This window comes from Mycteria americana, chromosome 6, assembly GCF_035582795.1.
Source record: "Mycteria americana isolate JAX WOST 10 ecotype Jacksonville Zoo and Gardens chromosome 6, USCA_MyAme_1.0, whole genome shotgun sequence".
In the NCBI taxonomy this organism is placed as follows: Eukaryota; Metazoa; Chordata; class Aves; order Ciconiiformes; family Ciconiidae; genus Mycteria; species Mycteria americana.
The window spans coordinates 41,922,913-41,942,912 of record NC_134370.1 but is presented as its reverse complement, the minus strand read 5'-3'; the positions used below and the strand labels follow the sequence as shown (position 1 = coordinate 41,942,912).

Below are 20,000 nucleotides of genomic sequence, written 5' to 3'. Positions count from 1 at the left end.
AGACACTCAAGTTGTTACTGATCTGGCACTGCAAAGTCATACTCCTCTGAGAGTAGAGCACTACAGTTTAATAACTCTGCCGAAAGCTATTAAAAATAAAAAAGATGGGCAATTTTGAGCTTCGAAAGAGCTTGGCTTGATAGAAATACTATTTTTTAAAAAGTGAATGCTTCAAAATAGCAACAAATGAATGCCAGAACTTGCAGCTTGTGTTGTAAGCTTTGTAATTCCCAAATGACCATAACTGTAAATAACAATTTAGAATCGACCAAAACCAACAGGGTCTGTAACCAGCAGGATGCAAAGGGTTGATGTGGTTAAGGTCATGAACTGCTGTAACTGGATTTGCCCTTGATTTTTGTAATGTTGGCAGCGATTTCTCTTTGCTGAACTCTATGCGAGCTGAGATAGAGGTTGTTCCCGTCCTGATGGATGTGCCAGAAGGGGTTTAATTGTCATAGCTCTTTCCTTTGTGATGTTATTAGCTGGTACGTAGGAGTGAAACTCAACGGGCCAGTTTTGGGGCTGGCTGTCACTCCTGAGTCAAAGCTGGAGCTCTTTACCCCATGTGTTCTTGCTGGTTTTGCAGAACTGCATCACGGTACCCCAAAATTCCGTCTGCCCTCTCTGCGTACGTCAGTGACTCACTGGCAGCCCTCAATGAATAAATCTCTTTGCAGCTATGGCTGCTTGCCTTGAGAGTGGCTTCCTGGTGAAAACACCCTGTCCTGTAGGCAATGCAGCTCTAAATTTGTATTTCAGAGGTTTTGTTGCTATGTGAATTTCTTCCTCTTTAATGCTGCTCAGGAAAGATATATTCTCACTCATTTGGGTCATACAACCAATTTCTTCTCAAGCAGCCCTTTGTAATTACTAAATTTGTGTGTCAGCTGAAATAAACTTACTCCTTTTCATCTTACAATGAAAATATTGTAACTTTTTCCCCTGCCTTGAATAGCAAATTAGTGACCGCTCAAAGCTAATGGAGGGGTGTGGGGCATGAAATCCCTTTTAATGTCTTCAACGCTAAATCTGTACAGGCTTTTGTATTCTAATCCTTCTATTTCCTGTAATCACCTTCATGGGTAATGTTAGTTGAGTTGCTCTTGTGTTTCTGACCTGTAAAGTGTGGGAATATTTGTAAAGTAATTCAGTATTCTCAGGTGTAAGCTGATACTGTCAAAAGTTTCAAAAGCATCGAGAAGAGAACAGTTGGAAGTTTATTTTATTTACCTTTTGCCTATTTTGTTTGCTTTGAGTGACCTCCTTTTTTTTTTTTCCTCTTTTTTTTTTCTTCTAGGTCTATAATTAGCAGAAGATTTTTCTGTATAGTTGGCACACTATACCTATATCGGTGTATTACAATGTATGTGACTACACTCCCAGTACCTGGCATGCATTTCAAGTGTTCTCCAAAGGTAAACTTCTTCTGGCTGCCTTTCCATATTTTAATCTGTATGTTTTCCCCTTGTCCTGCTGTTACCAAAACTGTGAGCAACACTTTCTCAATAATTGTTACTAATTTGAAAATACCAGTTTGGCATGATGGGGATGTCCTTCTGCAGATCATCAGCTTCCCTCTCGGTGAAGGTGTTGACTGTTGCTTTGGGGCAGTGCAGGGCAGTGCAGGGCATTCCCACCCTTTTCAAAGCGCTAATCTATGCAATTTCTGTAGTATTTTCAACTAATTTGCACGATCAGCATTTTTGTATCTCCACTGAAGCAGTTGAAGGTGTGCAACCTGTGGAGGTGCCATGTGTGACTCATTTTTTTCTCAACACTTCAGTGTGTCAAATCCAAGTATGATTGTATTTGCAGTGGCCCAGAGAGACTTTTCCAAGGCTGGTGAAACTCTGTCTCCTTTGCAGCCGTTTGTCCCTGCATGTATTTTTGCAATTGTGTTAGCACAAGGACTTGCCACCTCCTCCCCAGTCTAGCACTGACTCCTGTTTGTTGTGCCGAGGAATAAAATGGGCTTGCGAAAGCCCTGGCTGAAACCAGGCTACTGAGACAGAGGTGCTTAGGCAAGACCCTTGTAGTCAGCCTTGAAGGGTAATTGATGTGCTCGAAGTGGAGATGGGACAGGGATGGTGGCGTTGCATCCATCTCCTATCACACAGGCATTGGTGTGAGCATGGTCCTTACTGCAACGTGCTGTTTGTGGTAGGGAAATGCAGTCTAGTACGGACTGGACTTCTATGGTAGGGAGCAAGGTGCGTATGTTAGACGCGAGTGCTCTTTCTCCATAGTGGTTCATCTCCATGCCCCTCCTGGAGTTGTTTGTGCTATAGCTTGATTTAAGCAGGAGAAGGGGGGGGGGGGGGGGAGGGGAGTAATTTCTGTGAAATATCTACTGCACACACAGTTCAACGGCTTTGTGTGCACAGCCGTAAGTTAGATGACGGGTAGTAAAATCCTGATTCGACTCGGTACACGTGCTCTTGCTGTTTTGGTGAGGATTGCTGATACATACAAACAAAGCTGAAACACTTCAGTTCCTCAGGGAAATAAGGGCAATGAATGTGCTACGCCGGTTGTTTGACAAGGCAGAGCGTTTGCCAAGCCACGTGTGGCTTTTTGAGGGACCGAGGTCTTTTGTAAAGAGAAGTAAGTGGGAGAGGAGTCAACACTGTATTTGATCAGTCAGCCATTATGAAATTAAAAAAGAAAGAACACAAGAACACAGGTATTTGTGGGCTGAAGTGAGTAAATCTGCCATTTTTGGAAATTTACAGTGTTGGCAAGTCCGACTCATTACTCAAGTAAAGACAAGCCTATGTTATGCTCTTCTATTGCCCCAATAAAACTAAGGATTAGCTGGGCTTTCTTGAAAGCTATAAATATACTGGTGGGAAAAGAATAACCTCTCAACACCTTATTGAGTTATATATGATTGTGAAGAGTGGGCTTTGGGGACCATTTTAATGTTTTGTAAGGAACTGTTAGCAGGAAATGTTTAATTGCTGCAAAGACCCTGTTTAAATCTGTCAGAAATTAATAATTTCCACTTCTTAAAGCAAGACTGAGCTTTAAAATAAAAGAAAAACATGCCTATAATGGCCAGCGAGGGGGATCTGTGTCTCCTTCTGACTGTTAAATGGTTACCATGGATTTTGAAACTTCATAAAATGAGGTAAGGATGCAGAACACGTGTAGTCACGTGCATTGATCCATTAGTCCTGCTACTTTGAGCTCAGATGGTTCCTGCTTCTTGTTGGGTCCCAGCAGTGCTCAGTACATCCTGGTTGTGCTTGTCCCACAGCATACATTTTGTTTGTGGATTTGTTTAACATTTGGGCTTGTTTTAGAGCTGGGAGTGGCAAAAGCAAAGTCTTGGGACAGTGCCAGCTGCCCTTCAGTCACCTGGGAAGAGGGAGAGGGGTGTCCTCACCACAAGGACTTGGTTTGCTTTGATTTGGCTTTCCGAAGGCAAATTGAAGTTTTTTCAGAAATACCGTCTGAGCTAGCATCATGGGTTGGAGGTGGGTCAGAGCAAAGGCATTGGGTGTGGAGGAATGTCCCCATTGCTCGCATGGATTGTGTGAGTTAAAGCCAGCGTAGAAGTTTGAGACTGTGCTCTGACAAACAACATGTATGTTTCTTTTGAAATGTTAAGTGGAAAGAAATGATTTTGAAGACTCTCCAAGGTGGGGGGCGGTGGCAGGCTTTAGAGTTTGGAGTGAGATACTCTCTTCTGTGCATTGAATCTGGGTTTTGGCAGCTGGATGTACAGCTTGGACAGGTCATCCTGTTTTCTGTTGGATTATTGTCTGTAGGGCCTGTGCTGTTATGAACAAGATGAATTAAATTAAGCTTGATTTATTTTAGAGTGCATTGCCTCTTGAACAGAAGGAAAAACAGATGTTTAGAGAACATGACCATTCTAGCTATAGCTGGAAATATTTTTAATTCCTTTTTAGTGGTGAAGCTGGATTTTTGAGACGGTATTACAGAAGTCATAGGTTTTCCAAGAGTCATTATTCTGAACCTCACTGTATATAGGTGAGGTTCATATATATGTATATATACATACATATACACACACACTCCCATTGTATATCCCAGTGCAAGAATATAATGCGTAAAAAGAGATGTGAACCCATTAGCTCTGCTTGAAGATTCCCACTAAAAATAACTTTCCTGCACAGCTGCGAGCATTAGCAAAGGTTGCCAACAAGACCTGGGACAAAGATTACGCCTTTACATGATAGCAGCAATAAGTACTTATAAATAATATAGCAAACAATTTTTGCTCGCCTACCTGTTTTGCCGTAAGTGTAGCACTCTGAGTGTAGCCACTGACAGGAGCTTAACAACTTTTGGACCAGTTTTTTGCTTTGGTATTATAGTGAAAAGATGCCATGTTTTTCATTGCAACTGGAAGTGGCCTGGTGTAAAGGTTTTTTACACATGTATATGCATACACAAATGTGTGTGTAAATAAAATTGCCTTTTTTCTGTGCTTTTTCAATCTATATTGTCAGCGTAGGAAAAAACAGTAGTCCTTTGGGATATTGTATTTATAGGGAACTTGTAATAATTTCCTTGATTCTTCATACATTGACTACTTCAAATAAAATAATATTTTAGACAAATGGATGGAGGTGCATACAGCCTGTGCTCACATGTACACTAGCTATAATTGATGCAAAGCATCAATAAAAAAATAAACTCATGTCTCAATCCAGTCTTTTTCCCTCTAGAAATGTGATTCTAACTTTTGGAAAAGGCTGTGGATTTACTGGTTGATCTTGTGTATCAAAACAAAAACAGAGAATAACTGAATAATCGAGTGCACTCTCAGCAAGTTTGCAGATGACACCAAGTTATGTGGGAGTGTTGATCTGCTTGAGGGGAGGAAGGCTCTGCAGAGGGACCTGGACAGGCTGGATCGATGGGCTGAGGCCAATTGTATGAGGTTTAACAAGGCCAAGTGCAAGGTCCTGCACTTGGGCCACAGCAACCCCATGCAACGCTACAGGCTTGGGGAAGAGTGGCTGGAAAGCTGCCTGGCAGAGAAGGACCTGGGGGTGTTTGTTGACAGCCGCCTGAATATGAGCCAGCAGTGTGCCCAGGCGGCCAAGAAAGCCAATGGCATCCTGGCTTGTATCAAAAATAGCGTGGCCAGCAGGAGTAGGGAAGTGATCGTGCCCCTGTACTCAGCACTGGTGCGGCTGCACCTCGAATACTGTGTTCAGTTTTGGGCCCCCCACTACAAGAGGGACATTGAGGTGCTGGAGCGAGTCCAGAGAAGGGCAACGAAGCTGGTGAAGGGTCTGGAGCAGAAGTCTTATGAGGAGCGGCTGAGGGAGCTGGGATTGTTTAGCCTGGAGAAAAGGAGGCTGAGGGGAGACCTTATCGCTCTCTACAGCTACCTGAAAGGAGGTTGTAGAGAGGTGGGGGTCGGTCTCTTCTCCCAGGTAACAAGTGATAGGACAAGAGGAAATGGTCTCAAGTTGCGCCAGGGGAGGTTTAGACTGGATATTAGGAAATTTTTCTTCACGGAAAGGGTTATCAAGCATTGGAACAGGCTGCCCAGGGAAGTGGTTGAGTCGCCATCCCTGGAGGTATTTAAAGGACATTTGGATGAGGTGCTTAGGGACATGGTGTAGTGGTGGTCTTGGTAGTGTTAGGTTTACGGTTGGACTCGATGATCTTAAAGGTCTTTTCCAACCTATATGATTCTGTGATTCTGTGAAAGGCAAAGTTGCTGGCTAATACCATTGCTTTAAACTCTAAAAGGTTAGCACTGATATTTTACTGTGCTTTTATGTTTTATTTTTCCACCAGCTTTTTGGAGACTGGGAATCTCATCTACGAAGGATAATGAAATTGATTGCTGGTGGAGGATTGTCCATCACGGGATCCCACAACATGTGCGGCGACTATCTGTACAGCGGTCACACCGTCATATTAACTCTTACATACTTATTTATCAAAGAGTGTAAGTTTGTTACTGTTCATATGGAATTTCCTGTTGTATAATTCCTTGCTAATTGAAGAATTATAGTTGTGCTTACCGGTAAATACAGTTAAAGTAAAAATGCATGCTTTTTCAATTAAATAAAAATAATAGAACTTCAAAGACATAGGGCTTACTGAAAAAGAAAACTTTGGTGACAAAATAAAACGCTACCATATAGATGTCTGTATTAAGCATTTTATTTCAAAAAAATTTTGTTTAGAATATAATTGAAACCTTCATTGCATACTGCCTGATGAATGGTATTTCAAGTATGTGTCTCCTAGTCTAGAGAGAGATGAATGCCATGCTAAATGCAAGGTTGCTCATTTTGGAGAAATCAGGCCTTAATGTATGCATATATCTTTTATGAAAGGCAAGAGGAATGGATTGCCATCTGTGTAGAATCAATATTGAAATACAAATCAGTTAATTTTACTGACCATGGTATAGTATATTGTTATGTATTGGACCTGTTTCTCAAAGATTTCATAATCTCTCTATTTTCCAAGGATCTGATTACCCCTGAGTACAATTTTAAGTTATACCTTAAGAGAATTATACTTATTTTGTGATCTCAGCATTCCTGCTCTTAATCTTAATGCAGGCATCGCACTACCCACCCAGGATTGCAGTCCGCATCCTCTGCTAATTACAGCAATGGTCTTGCACACTGATAATGTTACACTTTGAAATAATCACTGCTTGTGCTTCTTTCCAGATTCCCCACGGCGACTCTGGTGGTATCACTGGCTTTGCTGGGCACTTAGCATGGTTGGGATGTTCTGCATCCTCCTTGCTCATGACCACTACACTGTGGACGTGGTGGTGGCTTACTACATCACTACAAGACTTTTCTGGTGGTATCACACAATGGCCAACCAGCAAGTGAGTTTCTCCCAGTCTTTGGATCCGCGTGGCTCCGCTTGCCGTAGTGTGGTGGTGGGCAAATATCCACACTTTGCCTTGAGTCTTTCTGCAGGAGTAGGAATGGACTCACCTGTGTCTTGTGGAGCATCCCGCTCTTCCCCTCTCACATTGGGTTTGCAGGAAAGACAGAGGCGTCATCAGTTGGGTTCATCTTGCATCTTGACTGCAAAAATATCTGAAGGTCTACCCCCAGGCAGGCAAGCCTCTCTGCTTCCACTGTGTAACCTCAGTTTTTGAAGTCCTTCTGAATTTGGGCTGGTTGGCCAGTTTTGTGATAGCAGAGCAAACTATTCAGATGTGGTGGGATTCTTTTGCCTTGAGGTTTTGCGGTTTTTTTGTTGAAGCCAACTGGGTTTTCCTTGTGTTCTGTGGCTTGTGCCGTTTAGTTAGATGACTGGTCTCTTGAAGAATAGTATGAGGCCTCACTAAAAATGAGCCAGTTTTTCAAAGTGTTTCCAAGTGGCGGTAAGTTCCCCTGACCAAGGGAAATGTTTTCCTTTTGGAGGGTAGTGCAGCAGAGAACAGGCTGCTCCTGTCCTAAGGCCTATGTCTGGGAAGGCATGAAAAATAGGGTGATGAGGGAAATATTGAGAATGAGCAGCTGCTTAGGAGGAGACACAGCACTTGATGGGAGAGGGCAAAGCATGGTTTGTAATACTCAACAAGAGAGCAGTGGTAAATGATTCAAAGGTCGAATGAAGAAGTCCAAATGAGGTCTCATGTCATTCTCGTCATTCTTACTTTCCTGCCAGTGAACTAGATCAATAAGAGATGAGATTACAATGCTGAGGAATGTGAGAGAAAATGCGCAAGACTGTTATCCATGGGAAAAACCTAGTGAGTTAAGAGAAACTTACTCTTTGGTCTGTAACAGCAAATTGGTGTCCAAATATTTTCTGTGCAATGTGGAGAAAGATACTTTGCTTATCTGTTGCATATGACTCCACTTAATTATGTTTAAGAAAGACCTGGTATGATGATAGGAAATCAGTTAATATTGTGATGGTACAGATTTTTAGATAATATCATGGTCTTTTAGCTACCATGTCATATTATTTCAGTGGTTTTGATGCTACTTGAAGCAATACACCACAGTTTTTTACCACCAAATGCCTAATTGCAAGGAATGCACTTTGATTTTCAGTCAGTTTGGGAACCACTGTGTTCGATAGCAATCTATGCCCAGACTTCGTAACTCTTGTCATACAGCACCAAACTGACTTCCGTGCTTTGAATTTGCTCCTGGGCTCTGTCTAAACAATGGTGCTGAGTGGCCGTGTTTCCAAGCTGGAAGCTACTGAAGTCAGGATTGCCTTGAGTGCTAATGAGGACTTGCTTCAGAAAAGCCCTTTGCCTTACTGTATGGAAATGTACTTATTTTGATGCATGATGTGACTCAGAAGATGGCTCAACATTGCTTCCCTAAGCTGCTGACATGTTGGGAAATGCCGATCCCTGGAATCTTACCTGAGTACACATTTGTGTGCTAGTCTCTCTTTCCTGGTGCTGCTCCATGTGCAGAGGGCTGTGGCTTCTGTCTGACCTTAAAATTAAAAGGAAAAGCCCACTAGGGCTAATGCGGATTTATTTTACATGTGAGTTTATGACATGGAAAGAAAGCTTAGCGTACAAGCCCCATGCTTGCACTTTCCGGTGAGCTGATACAATGCTTCCCTGCTCTGGCATTGAAAATGTGCAGCAGGGTAGTTGGATAACTCCCTCGGTGCCTGCCGACTCCTTGTGGCTCAGCTGTGGCTTGCTCATGGCTAGGAGAAGCAAAAGGGTGGATGGGGGCGGTTTGAGAACATGTGGAGGGCAGGGCAGGGTTTATTAGCTCCTCCGGATAGATTGAGGCATGCCTTACTCATTGCTCTGTAGGCACACAGCTGGGCTCCAAAGCGATTCTTAAGCTACATGTAATTTCAGAGATACTTATAGAAACAACTGTGCTTTGGGTTGGGTGGTTTTTTTTTTTCATTCCCAAAAGAGAGGAGAGACTGATCTTTTGGGCCATTCATTCTTTTCCTATGGGACCATTGAACAGCTGAAGTCTTGGAAACAAGGGTGAGCCTCACTTGGGAGCAACGTTTGGTGTGCACAGGGAGGCTGTGGAAAAGTAGCTTGGTTCCTCTTGATCTTTGTCCATGCAGATCTGTTTGGGAGGTGTTTCTAGATATCGAGAGATTTTTGGAAGCAGTTGTAAGCAAGACACCACTTATGAACGGTAGCAAGCAACGTGCAATGAAGTCGTGCAAGTAAGTGACGTGCTTCTTTGTAATTCTCCTTTTTTCTGATTATCTTTGTGCAGGTGCTAAAAGAAGCTTCCCAAACTAACCTCCTTGCAAGGGTGTGGTGGTACAAGCCCTTCCAGTACTTTGAAAAGAATGTCCAAGGAATTGTACCTCGCTCCTACCACTGGCCCTTCCCCTGGCCGGTGCTACACCGGGGCAGGCAGGTGAAATACAGCCGCCTGGTGAATGACACATAACAGCGTGTCGACAGACAAAATGGGGGGGGAAAGGACCTGTCCCAAGTGCTAAGAACTCCATACGAGAAGATGCCATAAAAAAAAAAAATCAACTGCTCCCTAACCCTTTCTTTTAACAGTTCCCTTGACTTAACCTATTCAGTTACCTGGTAAGCACTGTGATCTTTTTTTCTCTCCAAAGGATCTGCGTTGGACAACAATAAAGAAAATTTAACTTACCATGCACTGTTATACATTTCTTGTTAATAGATTTGGGATTTACATTTATCCATCACCATGTTCCTTTGTATATGATGCGACAGCATAAATGAAAGCTTTTATATCATAAGTTCTGGTCTTTCCAGTCAGGTCTGGGAATAAAACATATTATTTTCTTGGGAAAACATACTTTTCATATCTCTTGCCCCAAAGATTGGGCTGTAAGCCATTTTCTAGCAAATGACTATATGAAGGTTTCTAAATACCTGCCTTGGGTAAAATTGAGAAATCTTTCTACCTGTTGCACCGTGTTACGAATAAGATGATAAGACACAGGAAGGTTTGGTAATCTTGATTTTGTAGAATCTGCAGTGACTGTGTCAAAAAGTGCAAAAAAAAAAAAAAAAAAAGTTGTAAAGTGATTTTCTAAGTATTTCCTAACTTTATTTTTCAAAATGTGTATGAAAATTAAATTTAAGAAGATTTTTACATGTCAAAGAATAGAGAGTTAAAATTTAAAGAAAATGCTTCTTGGGAGAGAGAGATTTGTCTATGTTTCTAGTGCCTTTCTTGTCTTGATTGTATGGTCAGTAGGCAGTCTTAAATGTTTTTATTTAAAATAAAGTATTCCATGAAAGCAGAATTATATATACTGTATAATTACTAATTTTTGCATTTATAGCTAAATTAAACTGGAAATTTGCTTATAATGTTGAAATTGCCATGTGTAGGGGGGGGGGGAAAAACCAAATAAAAAGGGTCCGATCTTGCTCACACATTGTGGGCAGGTCAAACTAAAAGGTATCACTTTATTGTCTACTTGGTAGCTGTATTTTAAAAAGAAAAACAGCCATGAATTCCTGTTTTTTAAGAATTTTACAAATGATCACTGAGTGAACTACGAATGGTTTCTCCATCCCGTATTGAAATGTTGTTGAAAAACAACAAAGATAATCTATTTCTTTAAAATATTTGTGCAGAAACTGCATGTAATTATAAGTTTCACTCCTACCATACATACTGTATGTTTGGGGAAGTATTCTATCCTAAACTTGCCAATGTGCAGAACAAAATAGTTTTTTTAAAGAATGAAGAAGAGAAAATATATATATAAATATATATATATATCCATTCTGTATTTTACGTGAAGCAGAGTTATCTTCTGTAGGGTTTTTGTGTATTCACAAGGTGATATTTGTATTGTAAAACAACAATGGTGAAGGAAAATAAAAAGGCTTTTGAAAAATGTACTTTCCTTTATCTTTTTAATATTAAGTTTAAATTTAAAGCTGGGTTTGTTCTTCCAAACCTTGCCTTTAATTTTATGTGTTACTGCACTGTAGGCCATCAAATTTGGACTGTATGGAAACTCCATTGATTTCGAATTGCTGTTTGCATTGGGCAAAACAGTGCCTTATCTGAAATAAATGCTATGCAATAGATTCTGATCATGTGGGAGCTGGGAGCGGATGGGAGAAGCCTTCCTGGGAGCCATCACCAGGGCTTGAAAAATCTACCCCAAAACTGCTGGGACGGAGCACATTGCAGGGTAAACATCCATCATGACCCCAGGATCTATCAGTCCTGTCACTTAAATGACAAAAAAAAAAAAAAAAAAAAAAAGTTAAATTTCTGTGAGTATGTGGTGGTGAAAGAAGTGTAATTTCTTCTTTTCTTTTTTTTTGGTGGATGGTTTATCTCTACTTCTCTGCCCTGTTCCTCAGCCTTGGCCAAACACTTACTTGAAGAATTGATGGGGTGTTACTTCTGCTGCTTTGCCTCGCTGTTGCTTGGGATGCTAAGCAAGACTAACCCATTTCTTATCAGTTCTCTTTCTCCCTGGGAGGGAGGGGATTTCTTCATGTCCCATGCTTCTTGGCAAAACCCTTTGCAACAGCGTTTGCAGAGCTGTCTGCAAATTTTAGGGATCAGCTCTGCATGCTTTACCTTCAATTCACAGTATTATCTTTGCAACTATGTGGTTGACATAGTTGCAAAGATCATTTGCAAAGTTGCAAAGTTGCAAAGTTGCATCAATTTTTAAAAAAAGCAAACCCACTCAGAGATGATGGCTTGAGAGAATTCATGCTCCCAGATGTAAATGAGTGAGTAGATTTTTCAAGACCTGGCATCATGCACATCAAAACCATTGACATAAGTAAATGTATGGATATATGCACATGACATTAAATGGAATCTGCTGAATTCTGCATTGTAGTGTCTGACTTACTGCATGGATCTTGCTAAACAAGGTTTCATTTTTTTCACAGCAGAGCTGTGCTTTGGTAAAGCATGCTGTCTTGAGAAATAAGTCTGGGCAAGCAGGGACATGGAGCTCAGCAGTGTGGCATTGCTCTGGGTGCTGCCTAGTCTGGAGGAGGGGACGAAGGGAATAGCTATGGGACAAAATTGTTGTGCATCAGTGTTAACTCCAGACCGTGGTGCTTGTGCTGCCTTGTTCTTCTCCTTCCCTGTGAGTATCTGCTTGGCAGCAGCAGCTTTTTAAGATGGGCGATGGCTTGTGATGGCACTAATGCTGTGGGGATTGGTGCGTGGAGCGCAACTGGTCATTGTTTAGCATTGCGCTAACGATTGGGCATCCCAAATTTGCCACCGTCGAGCACTTCAGCTTCATTTCCCCCAAACCACTCAGGTATGGTACATCTACAGTGATTCTTCAGCCTTCGCTTTCTGGAGAAGCATAGCCAAGGGCGTGATGGTGGTCTCCTGGAGACTTTGAACCCCCACACTTGCCTTTTGAACTTTGTATTTCTGGGGTGATATCCTTGGGCAACTTTCAGGGGCAACCCTGTTCCCAATTAGAGGCTGGACCACCATATACATTGTTCCCTTGCCCTGGGGCACTGGTGCATGGGTGCATTGTGTGCATCTACCTTGGGTAGTGAAGCTTGTGCTGCTTGGGCGCACGTGGACCTTTACCATTGATGCCCATCAGAGAGGTGAGCACAGCAAACTTGTGCCAGTGTGGAGCAAGTCAGTAAAAGAGCTGAAATGCAGTGTTGTGCTGCCTTGATCAAAGCAAACAGAGCTAATGGCTCTTCGCACATTGTGCCAGTAAAACCATCTTCTCTTGACTTGTAATTGAACATTGAGTTGTTTAGTTTGAGAGCATCTGTAGGAGGACAGACAGGAGCCTGGTTTGTGTGTGGAGGGTAAACCTTAACATGTTGTCCAGTACACATTCCAGGAGGCTGAAATTTGAAAGGGGGATCTCCACCAGAAAAGGCTGGAAAAGAACAGCTTAAGATGGAGAAGGACCTGGCAATTGTCTGAGTCCTGGACAAACAGAAACTAAGATCTTTGTCAGGAGGGTGGACTTTGATGTTGCTGAGATTCATCTCGATTTAGCTTTTAGTCCTTCCAGGTGGGGCAAGTTTTAAGACCCTTAAAATACAGGAATGGGAGGTTTTTGAGGAGCACAAGCCAAGCAAGGGCAATGATCCTTTTGGTTTTCTGTATGCTTTGAAAAGGGCAATTGGCGCCCATCAACCTCCTCTCTCTTGCTTTTATTCAGGGGGCAGCTCAGTGTATTGCCCATTGGCTTATCCTTCTGGTGCGGGGTATCAGAGGACTCCCCAAAGACAAGCCACCACAAGTTCCTGTTTTGGCAACTTTTCCCATCCAATTCAGCAGATACTGGCAGCAGATATTTGCCAGAAGGATTTATGGCTTCTTTGTGACCATTTGATAAGGACTCCTTCCACAGGCAGGCGACCAAAATAGAGATGAACCCTTTGCATCATGCAGAGTGGTGTTCCCATGCATCTCCTCTGTAACATGATGGGAATATGTATCTTCCTTGTAGAAAATTAACATCTATTTTTCCAGGACTGGTGCATCCTCTTAATGTTATTTCTGTCACTGGTTATCCATGTGCGCTGTAGGCTTGGCAGGGAATGCTGGTGAGCACCAGGATTTGGGCATGACATCCTCTGCACATCCATTCTGCAGCCTTGTTTAAATAAATAAGCAGATCTCTAGCAAGGTTTGGGAGCAGGCGGGAATCCCCCCACTTGACTGTAGGTGGTTTTCAGCAGCAGCATCTCGGCCCTGGTGGTTACTCTTGCTGGCAGATGGTTGGCGTGTAGGCATGGCTGGGCATAAAGCAGCCCACCTTGTTCATTTTCTGCCCAATTTTTGCCCAGAAAAAGCCAGCAGGAGTTAGCTTGGGAAGGATCTGCCCAATTCTGCATTGTTGTTTTTCAGTCTCCAGGCCCAGGGGGTAAGAAGGGTTTCCCAATCTTGTGCCAGAGCTCCTCTGCTTTGCACGTGCTGCTTGGCTCTTCCTCAGAGTGATGCTTTCCCCGTGTTCTCCCACATCCCAGGCAAGCGCTGGCTGTACCCATGGGGCTGCTGCTGTGCGTGTTTGAGCAAAACATCCATCCAGGGCCTAGGAGCGACTCTGATTGATAAATGCTGTTTTGGGTGCAAATGAAGATGATGTTGTCAACAAAGTGTTTGTTTTCCAACAAATGCTTCCAAATGCATCTAGCCACTTTGTGATCTCGTTGTAGGTTGGTGAAGGGGGAAAGGGGAAATGGGTTAGCTTGGGGGAATGTGCTTCAGCCCGGAGATGATGGGCTGAAGCCAAAATTTGCTGCTGTAGGGTTTCTTCTGATGCCTCCTACACTCCTAAGCACTGAAAGTGCTGCCAGCTTAGACTTAGAAATCTCTTAACCAATTTTGCTCTCAAAAGACCTCTGTCAAAACAAGGATGTCTCCCTTGATCACTCCTCTCTGATGATGGGGACAATCCTCCAGGTAGTGTCACCAGGTCCAGCTGCTGTGGAGTTGGTCCCATCACCTTTAACACAATGGGGACAACTTGCTGCAAGAGCTTTCCTGCAGGGTACCTTCACCCCCTGGAAGGGTCAAAGCAATTAATCCAAGCCCCACTTTTGCCCATGTAACGCTTTGATGCATCTCCCTCCCTGGGCTTTGCAAAGCAGCCGCAGAGCTGAAGGTCTCTCCTTTGGACCTATTTATGATGCTCTGGGTGACTTTTGGCCGATGTACTCCCTAACTCAGCTAATAATTGCTTCTGCTCAGGCTTCACCACTGGTTGCCTGCAGCTGTGGCACACGCTGGTCACAGCATAGTTACTGTAACCACTGATTTTCCTTTTCCCTGGGAGAAAGATATGCTGACAGACAAGTTATTTGAGCAACCCTTTGTTTCGGGTTAATTTTGGTTCATCTCAGCTTCTTGCAGGCGGAGCAGGTCAGACGCAATGAGTCTGAGCTGCAAGTCTGAGTGCAGAACAAGGATTTGCGTTCGCCACCCAGCAGAGTGGTTTTGGCTCAGGCAGCCCTCTGCCAGGTGAGCAAGCCTTGGCTCTCCCTCCAAGGTGATGTTTTTTCTTTTCCACTTAATATTTTATAGGCTTAAAGGAAAGTGGAGTGGGCAAGGATCTCAGGATGTTATCTGTTTCTCTGTACTGATGTCTCCCCTTTGGCTGGAAGATGCAGCTCTGTACCTTCCAGCAGTGAGAGATACTCTGGCTTATTATTTTTTAGCCCTTCAGTGTACTTCCACTCATTGCCTGCATTTTAACAGTGATTGAAACATACCTTCCTGTTTCATCTGGCAGCCAGATTACTTTTTTTTTTTTTTGTTAAATCCACCTTTTTGGCAGAGATTTTGATACTTGCTCCAGTGCCCTCCTTGTCATTCAGTTTGTGCTGCTGTTCAGGGAAATGAAAATGTGGTGCTTTTCCACGTCTGTTTGTTTCTATTCCCGTTCATCCCATGGGAGGGATGACCTGCCCCTGCCTTGTCAAGTGACCTCTTTATGACGTCATTCTGCATTTTAGCTTGTGGGAAACCTCAGCCAGGCTAGGGGGGCAGTAAGGGGGATGCTTCCATTTTGAAAGCAGTAACATTACGCGTGAGATGGGGAACGTGTGTTTGGCCTTTTGCTGCTGCTTCAAATGATTGATGCCAAAATATTTTCTGTTTGTTGTGAACCTTTAACCCATTGCATTTAATCTGTGGGTAGATTTAAGGCACTTGATCTGGGGAATTTTTGTGTGTTCCCATGTCTGAACGTCAATTGAGTATTAGACAGCAGCAAAAAATCACCAGGACTTGGTTGTCCAGAAGGGCAGGAGGGTAGGTCCTTGCTCATACTGTATCCCAGGATATTTTGATAATGTTTAGTAGATATCCCTTCAGTTCAGCTATCACTCAGTGATCTGCGCATGACTTTTGAGTTCAGAAACTGTAATTGTTCCAGTTTTGCTACCTTTGCAAAAGCCCAGGTTTAACCTGCCGTTCCTAAACTTTCCATGCGCAGTTCCAGCCGTGTTGTCCAGCAGGAAAGTCACCATTTACCACCACAAATAGGTCTGATCCCACTACCAGGAGCAGCTTTCAGCTACAGCATGGACTTGTGGTGTTTCTACAACACAGCATGCTGTCTCCCGATAAGATGCAAGTACCCAAATGCCACGTCCCACAGAGCTGTTGGTGTCTGTCCTGGAAAATATCCTCACCCCCACAACCAGCTATTTAGCACGTGTGTAAGGACAGGCCCTCAAGGAATGCCGGGTAGCCCAGTGCTGGGATTGCAGCAGGTTTTTGTTGTGCAGCCCTTCATGGGCCTCCTCTTCTAGTTTTCTGTCCCTTTGGCATCACTTTTGTCCTCCTCTTGCTTCCCCATTGAAGTTTTAGGTTTCACCTGTACCCATAGAAAGGCGTCCTGAGCTTAAGTGATGTATTTAGAGCTGGCTTTAGCCATGTTTCCTTGTGTCGCTCAAGCCCAAGCTCAGACAGCTCCTGTGAGCATGCAAGAGGCATGTCCACAGCCGAAGCTCCCATTGAACCCAATGGGACGAGCTCTCCCAGCTCGGGGGTGGCAGATTTGACTTTACCAGAAGAACCACAGGTTTCACGAAGCGATTGAAGGCAGCTGCACTAATACCCACCTGGACTAGCAACTTGTCCACCATGCTCAAGTTTTCCAAAGAAATACTTGAGGAGCTTTAAGCCCAGCTGAGATCTTGGTGAAACACCTGAATTGCTGCATTGGCCACTGGAAGCAGAAGATGCTCCAGAAGGAAATCACTGCATGTACCAGGTGTTGGGCAACCAACTAGAGAGCTCGAGAGAGATCTTGTTGCTACCACTTGGTGCTTCTGTGTCAGTCTGTGTGCCAGCCTGGTCATGGGGCTGTACTCGAGCATGGCCATCATGTCCATGACTTCAGCCCTTCACCCAGCAGAGCTACCTGCTGCTGCTTGGAGCAGGTATGTGAATGTTTTGACCAGGAAAGGTGGGGAAGAAAATCCACGTTGTGCTGCCTGGATCACCCCCCCAGGTGTCCTTGCCAAAGTCTGAGCAGCTTTTTGCTGACAGCTCTGTGCAGAAACGTTATCTCCAGCCATCAGGATTCCTCCTGCGTCCATGTAAAAAGGACTTTGGCCATTCTTTATTAAACAAACAACGTTATCTAAGAGGCCTCATAATTTCTTTCCCATCCTCACATCCAGGATCCCCAGGCATTGGTGAACATCTTGGGTCCATACAAGCAACATGCCCATGTTGAGATGACGGTTTCAATTTTCTGCTGAACTTGCTGTGGTTTAGCGAATAGGCTTGAATCAAAGTTTCCATCCTCCAAGTGATGAGGCCTGCGACATGCCTGACCTTGCTGGAGAATTGCTTACTGCTACAGAGTATCAGCAGTGGCTTGCCAGGAAAAAAAAGATTTGCTCCCCAGAAAAATGCAGGGCTGATGCAGCCGGTTTCAGTGGCTGCAGGAATCCAGCCAGACTTTCTGATTTTGTAGATGGTGGCACAAAATGTTCCAGTGTAATAAAGAAAAGCCTGGGCAACGCAGTGCTGCTTGCTGCTTTTTTTTTTTTTTTTAAAAAAAAGGAAATGTCAGTCTCTTCATTACCCACCCACCCTTTTGATACTGCCCAGCAGAGGCAAACAAAAATTCGGCCAGATTACGCAGCAGATCTGTCCTCTTCCCAGCTCCCTGTATGCAGTGAGTTATACCAGCTGGTGGGTCTCTTCTGGACTCCTTTTTTTATGAGTTTAATTAACAGAAAGGCAGTAGAATTGATGTGAATCTCCAGGAGGGCCTTTTGAAGATGCTCAAGAACCCCACACCTTATCCAGCAGATGGAAGTGTAAGAGACAGCTGCGTTTTGCAAGCACAAAGCAAGCGGGTGCTTAACCCCAAACACGGGGCTGGACTTGCTGGTAGAAAATGAAGTTTCAATTATAAAGCAAATGAGCATGTGTTTTGGCTTTGGGCCATTAATGCTGAGATGTCTCCAATCTGCCAACCACAACTCTGTTGGGCATGGAAAAATGGGATGGTTGGGTTGCTGTCCCAATGACAACGAGCCATGTCGGAAAAGCAGAGATCCTTTATGAGAAAGGATTTGTTCTTCTGCCTCAGCAAAGGCAGTCGTTCCTTTAATCCTCACTGCTTAAAGCATTACTTTTATGTACTATTTTTAACAGATGAAGTTTTTTCTGCTTGTTTGGCTTGGGTAGGACATGGCGAACACAGCCCTATTCCTGGTGGGGACAAATTGCCTCCTGTTGCAATTGCATCCTGCGTTCCTGGCTGGCCCCTGGAAACCTCACACGTCTCTGCGGGTTAGCCGAAAATGATTGTTGCAAGGAGTGTTGTGGCTTTGGATGAACGTTTACCGTGTGCCAAATTCAAGTGAAGCCACTTTGAGCCTCTGTTTGGAAGGAGCTCAGACAAGAGCAAGTATTAAAGCTGGAACAAACCACGCTGTGAGACCACATGAAGGAGCGTGAAAATGAGAGGGGAGGAAGAGAAAAATGCTCAGATTTTAGGCTATTTCCCTTAAGTGGAGCAGGCAATATTGAAGCACCGCTGATGGAGCATTACATCCTTTCCTTCCGTGGTCTGTGGGAAAGCCAGTGCTATGATAAATTCAGGTTTAAAATGAGGATTGAGAGAAAAATAAGGAAAGCAAAGGGACAGAACAGATTAATAAGTACTCTGTTTATTTATTCTCTTCTGTGACCTGCTTAAATTTGAGTTTTCTGTGGGAAGAGCACCTGGAAGGCCAAGGACAGGTGGGAAGTCCTCGGTGTCCTTTGTGTACCTTTGGTGATTTTCCACACCGCCTTTCCTGCACGCCAACATTGGAAGACCAGGATGGAGGGATTCCGTTTCAGAAGGTTTGTGGAGAAGATCGTGGTCTCCTGTGCATTTATAAGGGAAGAGCTTAGTTTTATATGGTCCCAGCTTTGATGGCTTGCACAAAGCGAGCTCTCTGAGAGACCAGGAAATGCTGGTTTTGTGTAGGCTGGTTTTAAAGTGAAATGTGGATGCTGGAGGAAAGGGTCAGTTCTCTGAAATGATCTGGTCTTGCTCTGGAGGGGTGAGAAACTAAAAAATGAAGAGCAGAAAGGGAAGCAAATGCTTCACTGGTTTACATTTTAAAGCAAATTTGCATAATTTAATTTTTTTTTTCTAAAGGATCATATATAGAGGTGGTTTGAATCCTCTTTCTTAATGATTTGGAAGCACAACCTTCACTGCATAAGGAAATGTACATTTGCAAATCTATGCTTACTGGGTTTCCTTCTCTCAGCTTTGCCTTATTGCTTCAGTGGATCCATTAATCGTGAGTGGCTTTATAAGTTTGTCTTTTTTAATTAAAGGTACATTAACAAAATATTTTTAATTTTCCAAATGTGTGAAATGTTTTTAAGAAAGGAAAAATAGCGTCATTTTATCCTCTGAGATCTCTTTACGTGGTTTACCTACAAAGTTTTTCCAAATCTATGTTGTTTAGCCCCACTGAGTGAGAGGATCCACAATATCCTGAATGCTCCCTGTCAAATATTTTTAAGTAATTAAAACCTGGTACCTGGTCTCATATGAGAAATTAAGAGCATCTGTCAGAAGTCAAGACTAGCTGAGTGTTTCCATGAGTTGGTGTGGTGGTGGTGTCAAACCAAGTAGGTTTGCAAGGGCTTTGCTGGCTTGTCCCGAAGTGCTCTGCAGTGTTTGCTGGGTTGTCCTTTCTGGAGTTATAGAGCCACGGTGAGGTCTTTTCCTCGGTTCTTTGCATTTCATGGTGTGAGACTGGCAGGACGCACCTGCCAGTCTTACTATACCAACTCCTTAAAGCCCAATTTCTTAAATTTTCGTGATGATCTAGCAAATAGCACCTTCAGGAAGAGCTCTTGCTCTTCCTGCCAATGCACAACCTACTCCTGGCTTATGTCTGTCCCAGGTCCTTTCCCCTGACAGCAGAGTAATTGACTGCTCATGGTTTTGTCAAACAAGGCTCTTCAGTTACCTCCAAGGCCAGTGCACAATATGAGGCAACCTTGCGACCCAAAGCAGGGTATTCCCAGCCGCACAGAGGTGGCTAGGGATATCTGTCAGCCCACACG

The 20,000-nt window shown here is 43.5% G+C and overlaps 1 protein-coding gene across 17 annotated transcripts in view; it reads left to right on the top strand.

The window, feature by feature from the left end:
• SGMS1 (sphingomyelin synthase 1) overlaps window positions 1-10,313 on the top strand; it is a 106,313-nt gene extending 96,000 nt beyond the window's left edge. For all 17 annotated transcript variants that reach the window (XM_075505455.1, XM_075505461.1, XM_075505453.1 and 14 more), the window contains 4 exons: window positions 1,301-1,418; window positions 5,791-5,944; window positions 6,684-6,850; window positions 9,201-10,313. In XM_075505455.1, the coding sequence (XP_075361570.1) occupies window positions 1,301-1,418; window positions 5,791-5,944; window positions 6,684-6,850; window positions 9,201-9,380 (619 nt within the window). In that variant the 3' untranslated portion in view covers window positions 9,381-10,313. The remainder of the gene's footprint in view (window positions 1-1,300; window positions 1,419-5,790; window positions 5,945-6,683; window positions 6,851-9,200) is intronic.
• Window positions 10,314-20,000: the final 9,687 nt, after the last annotated feature.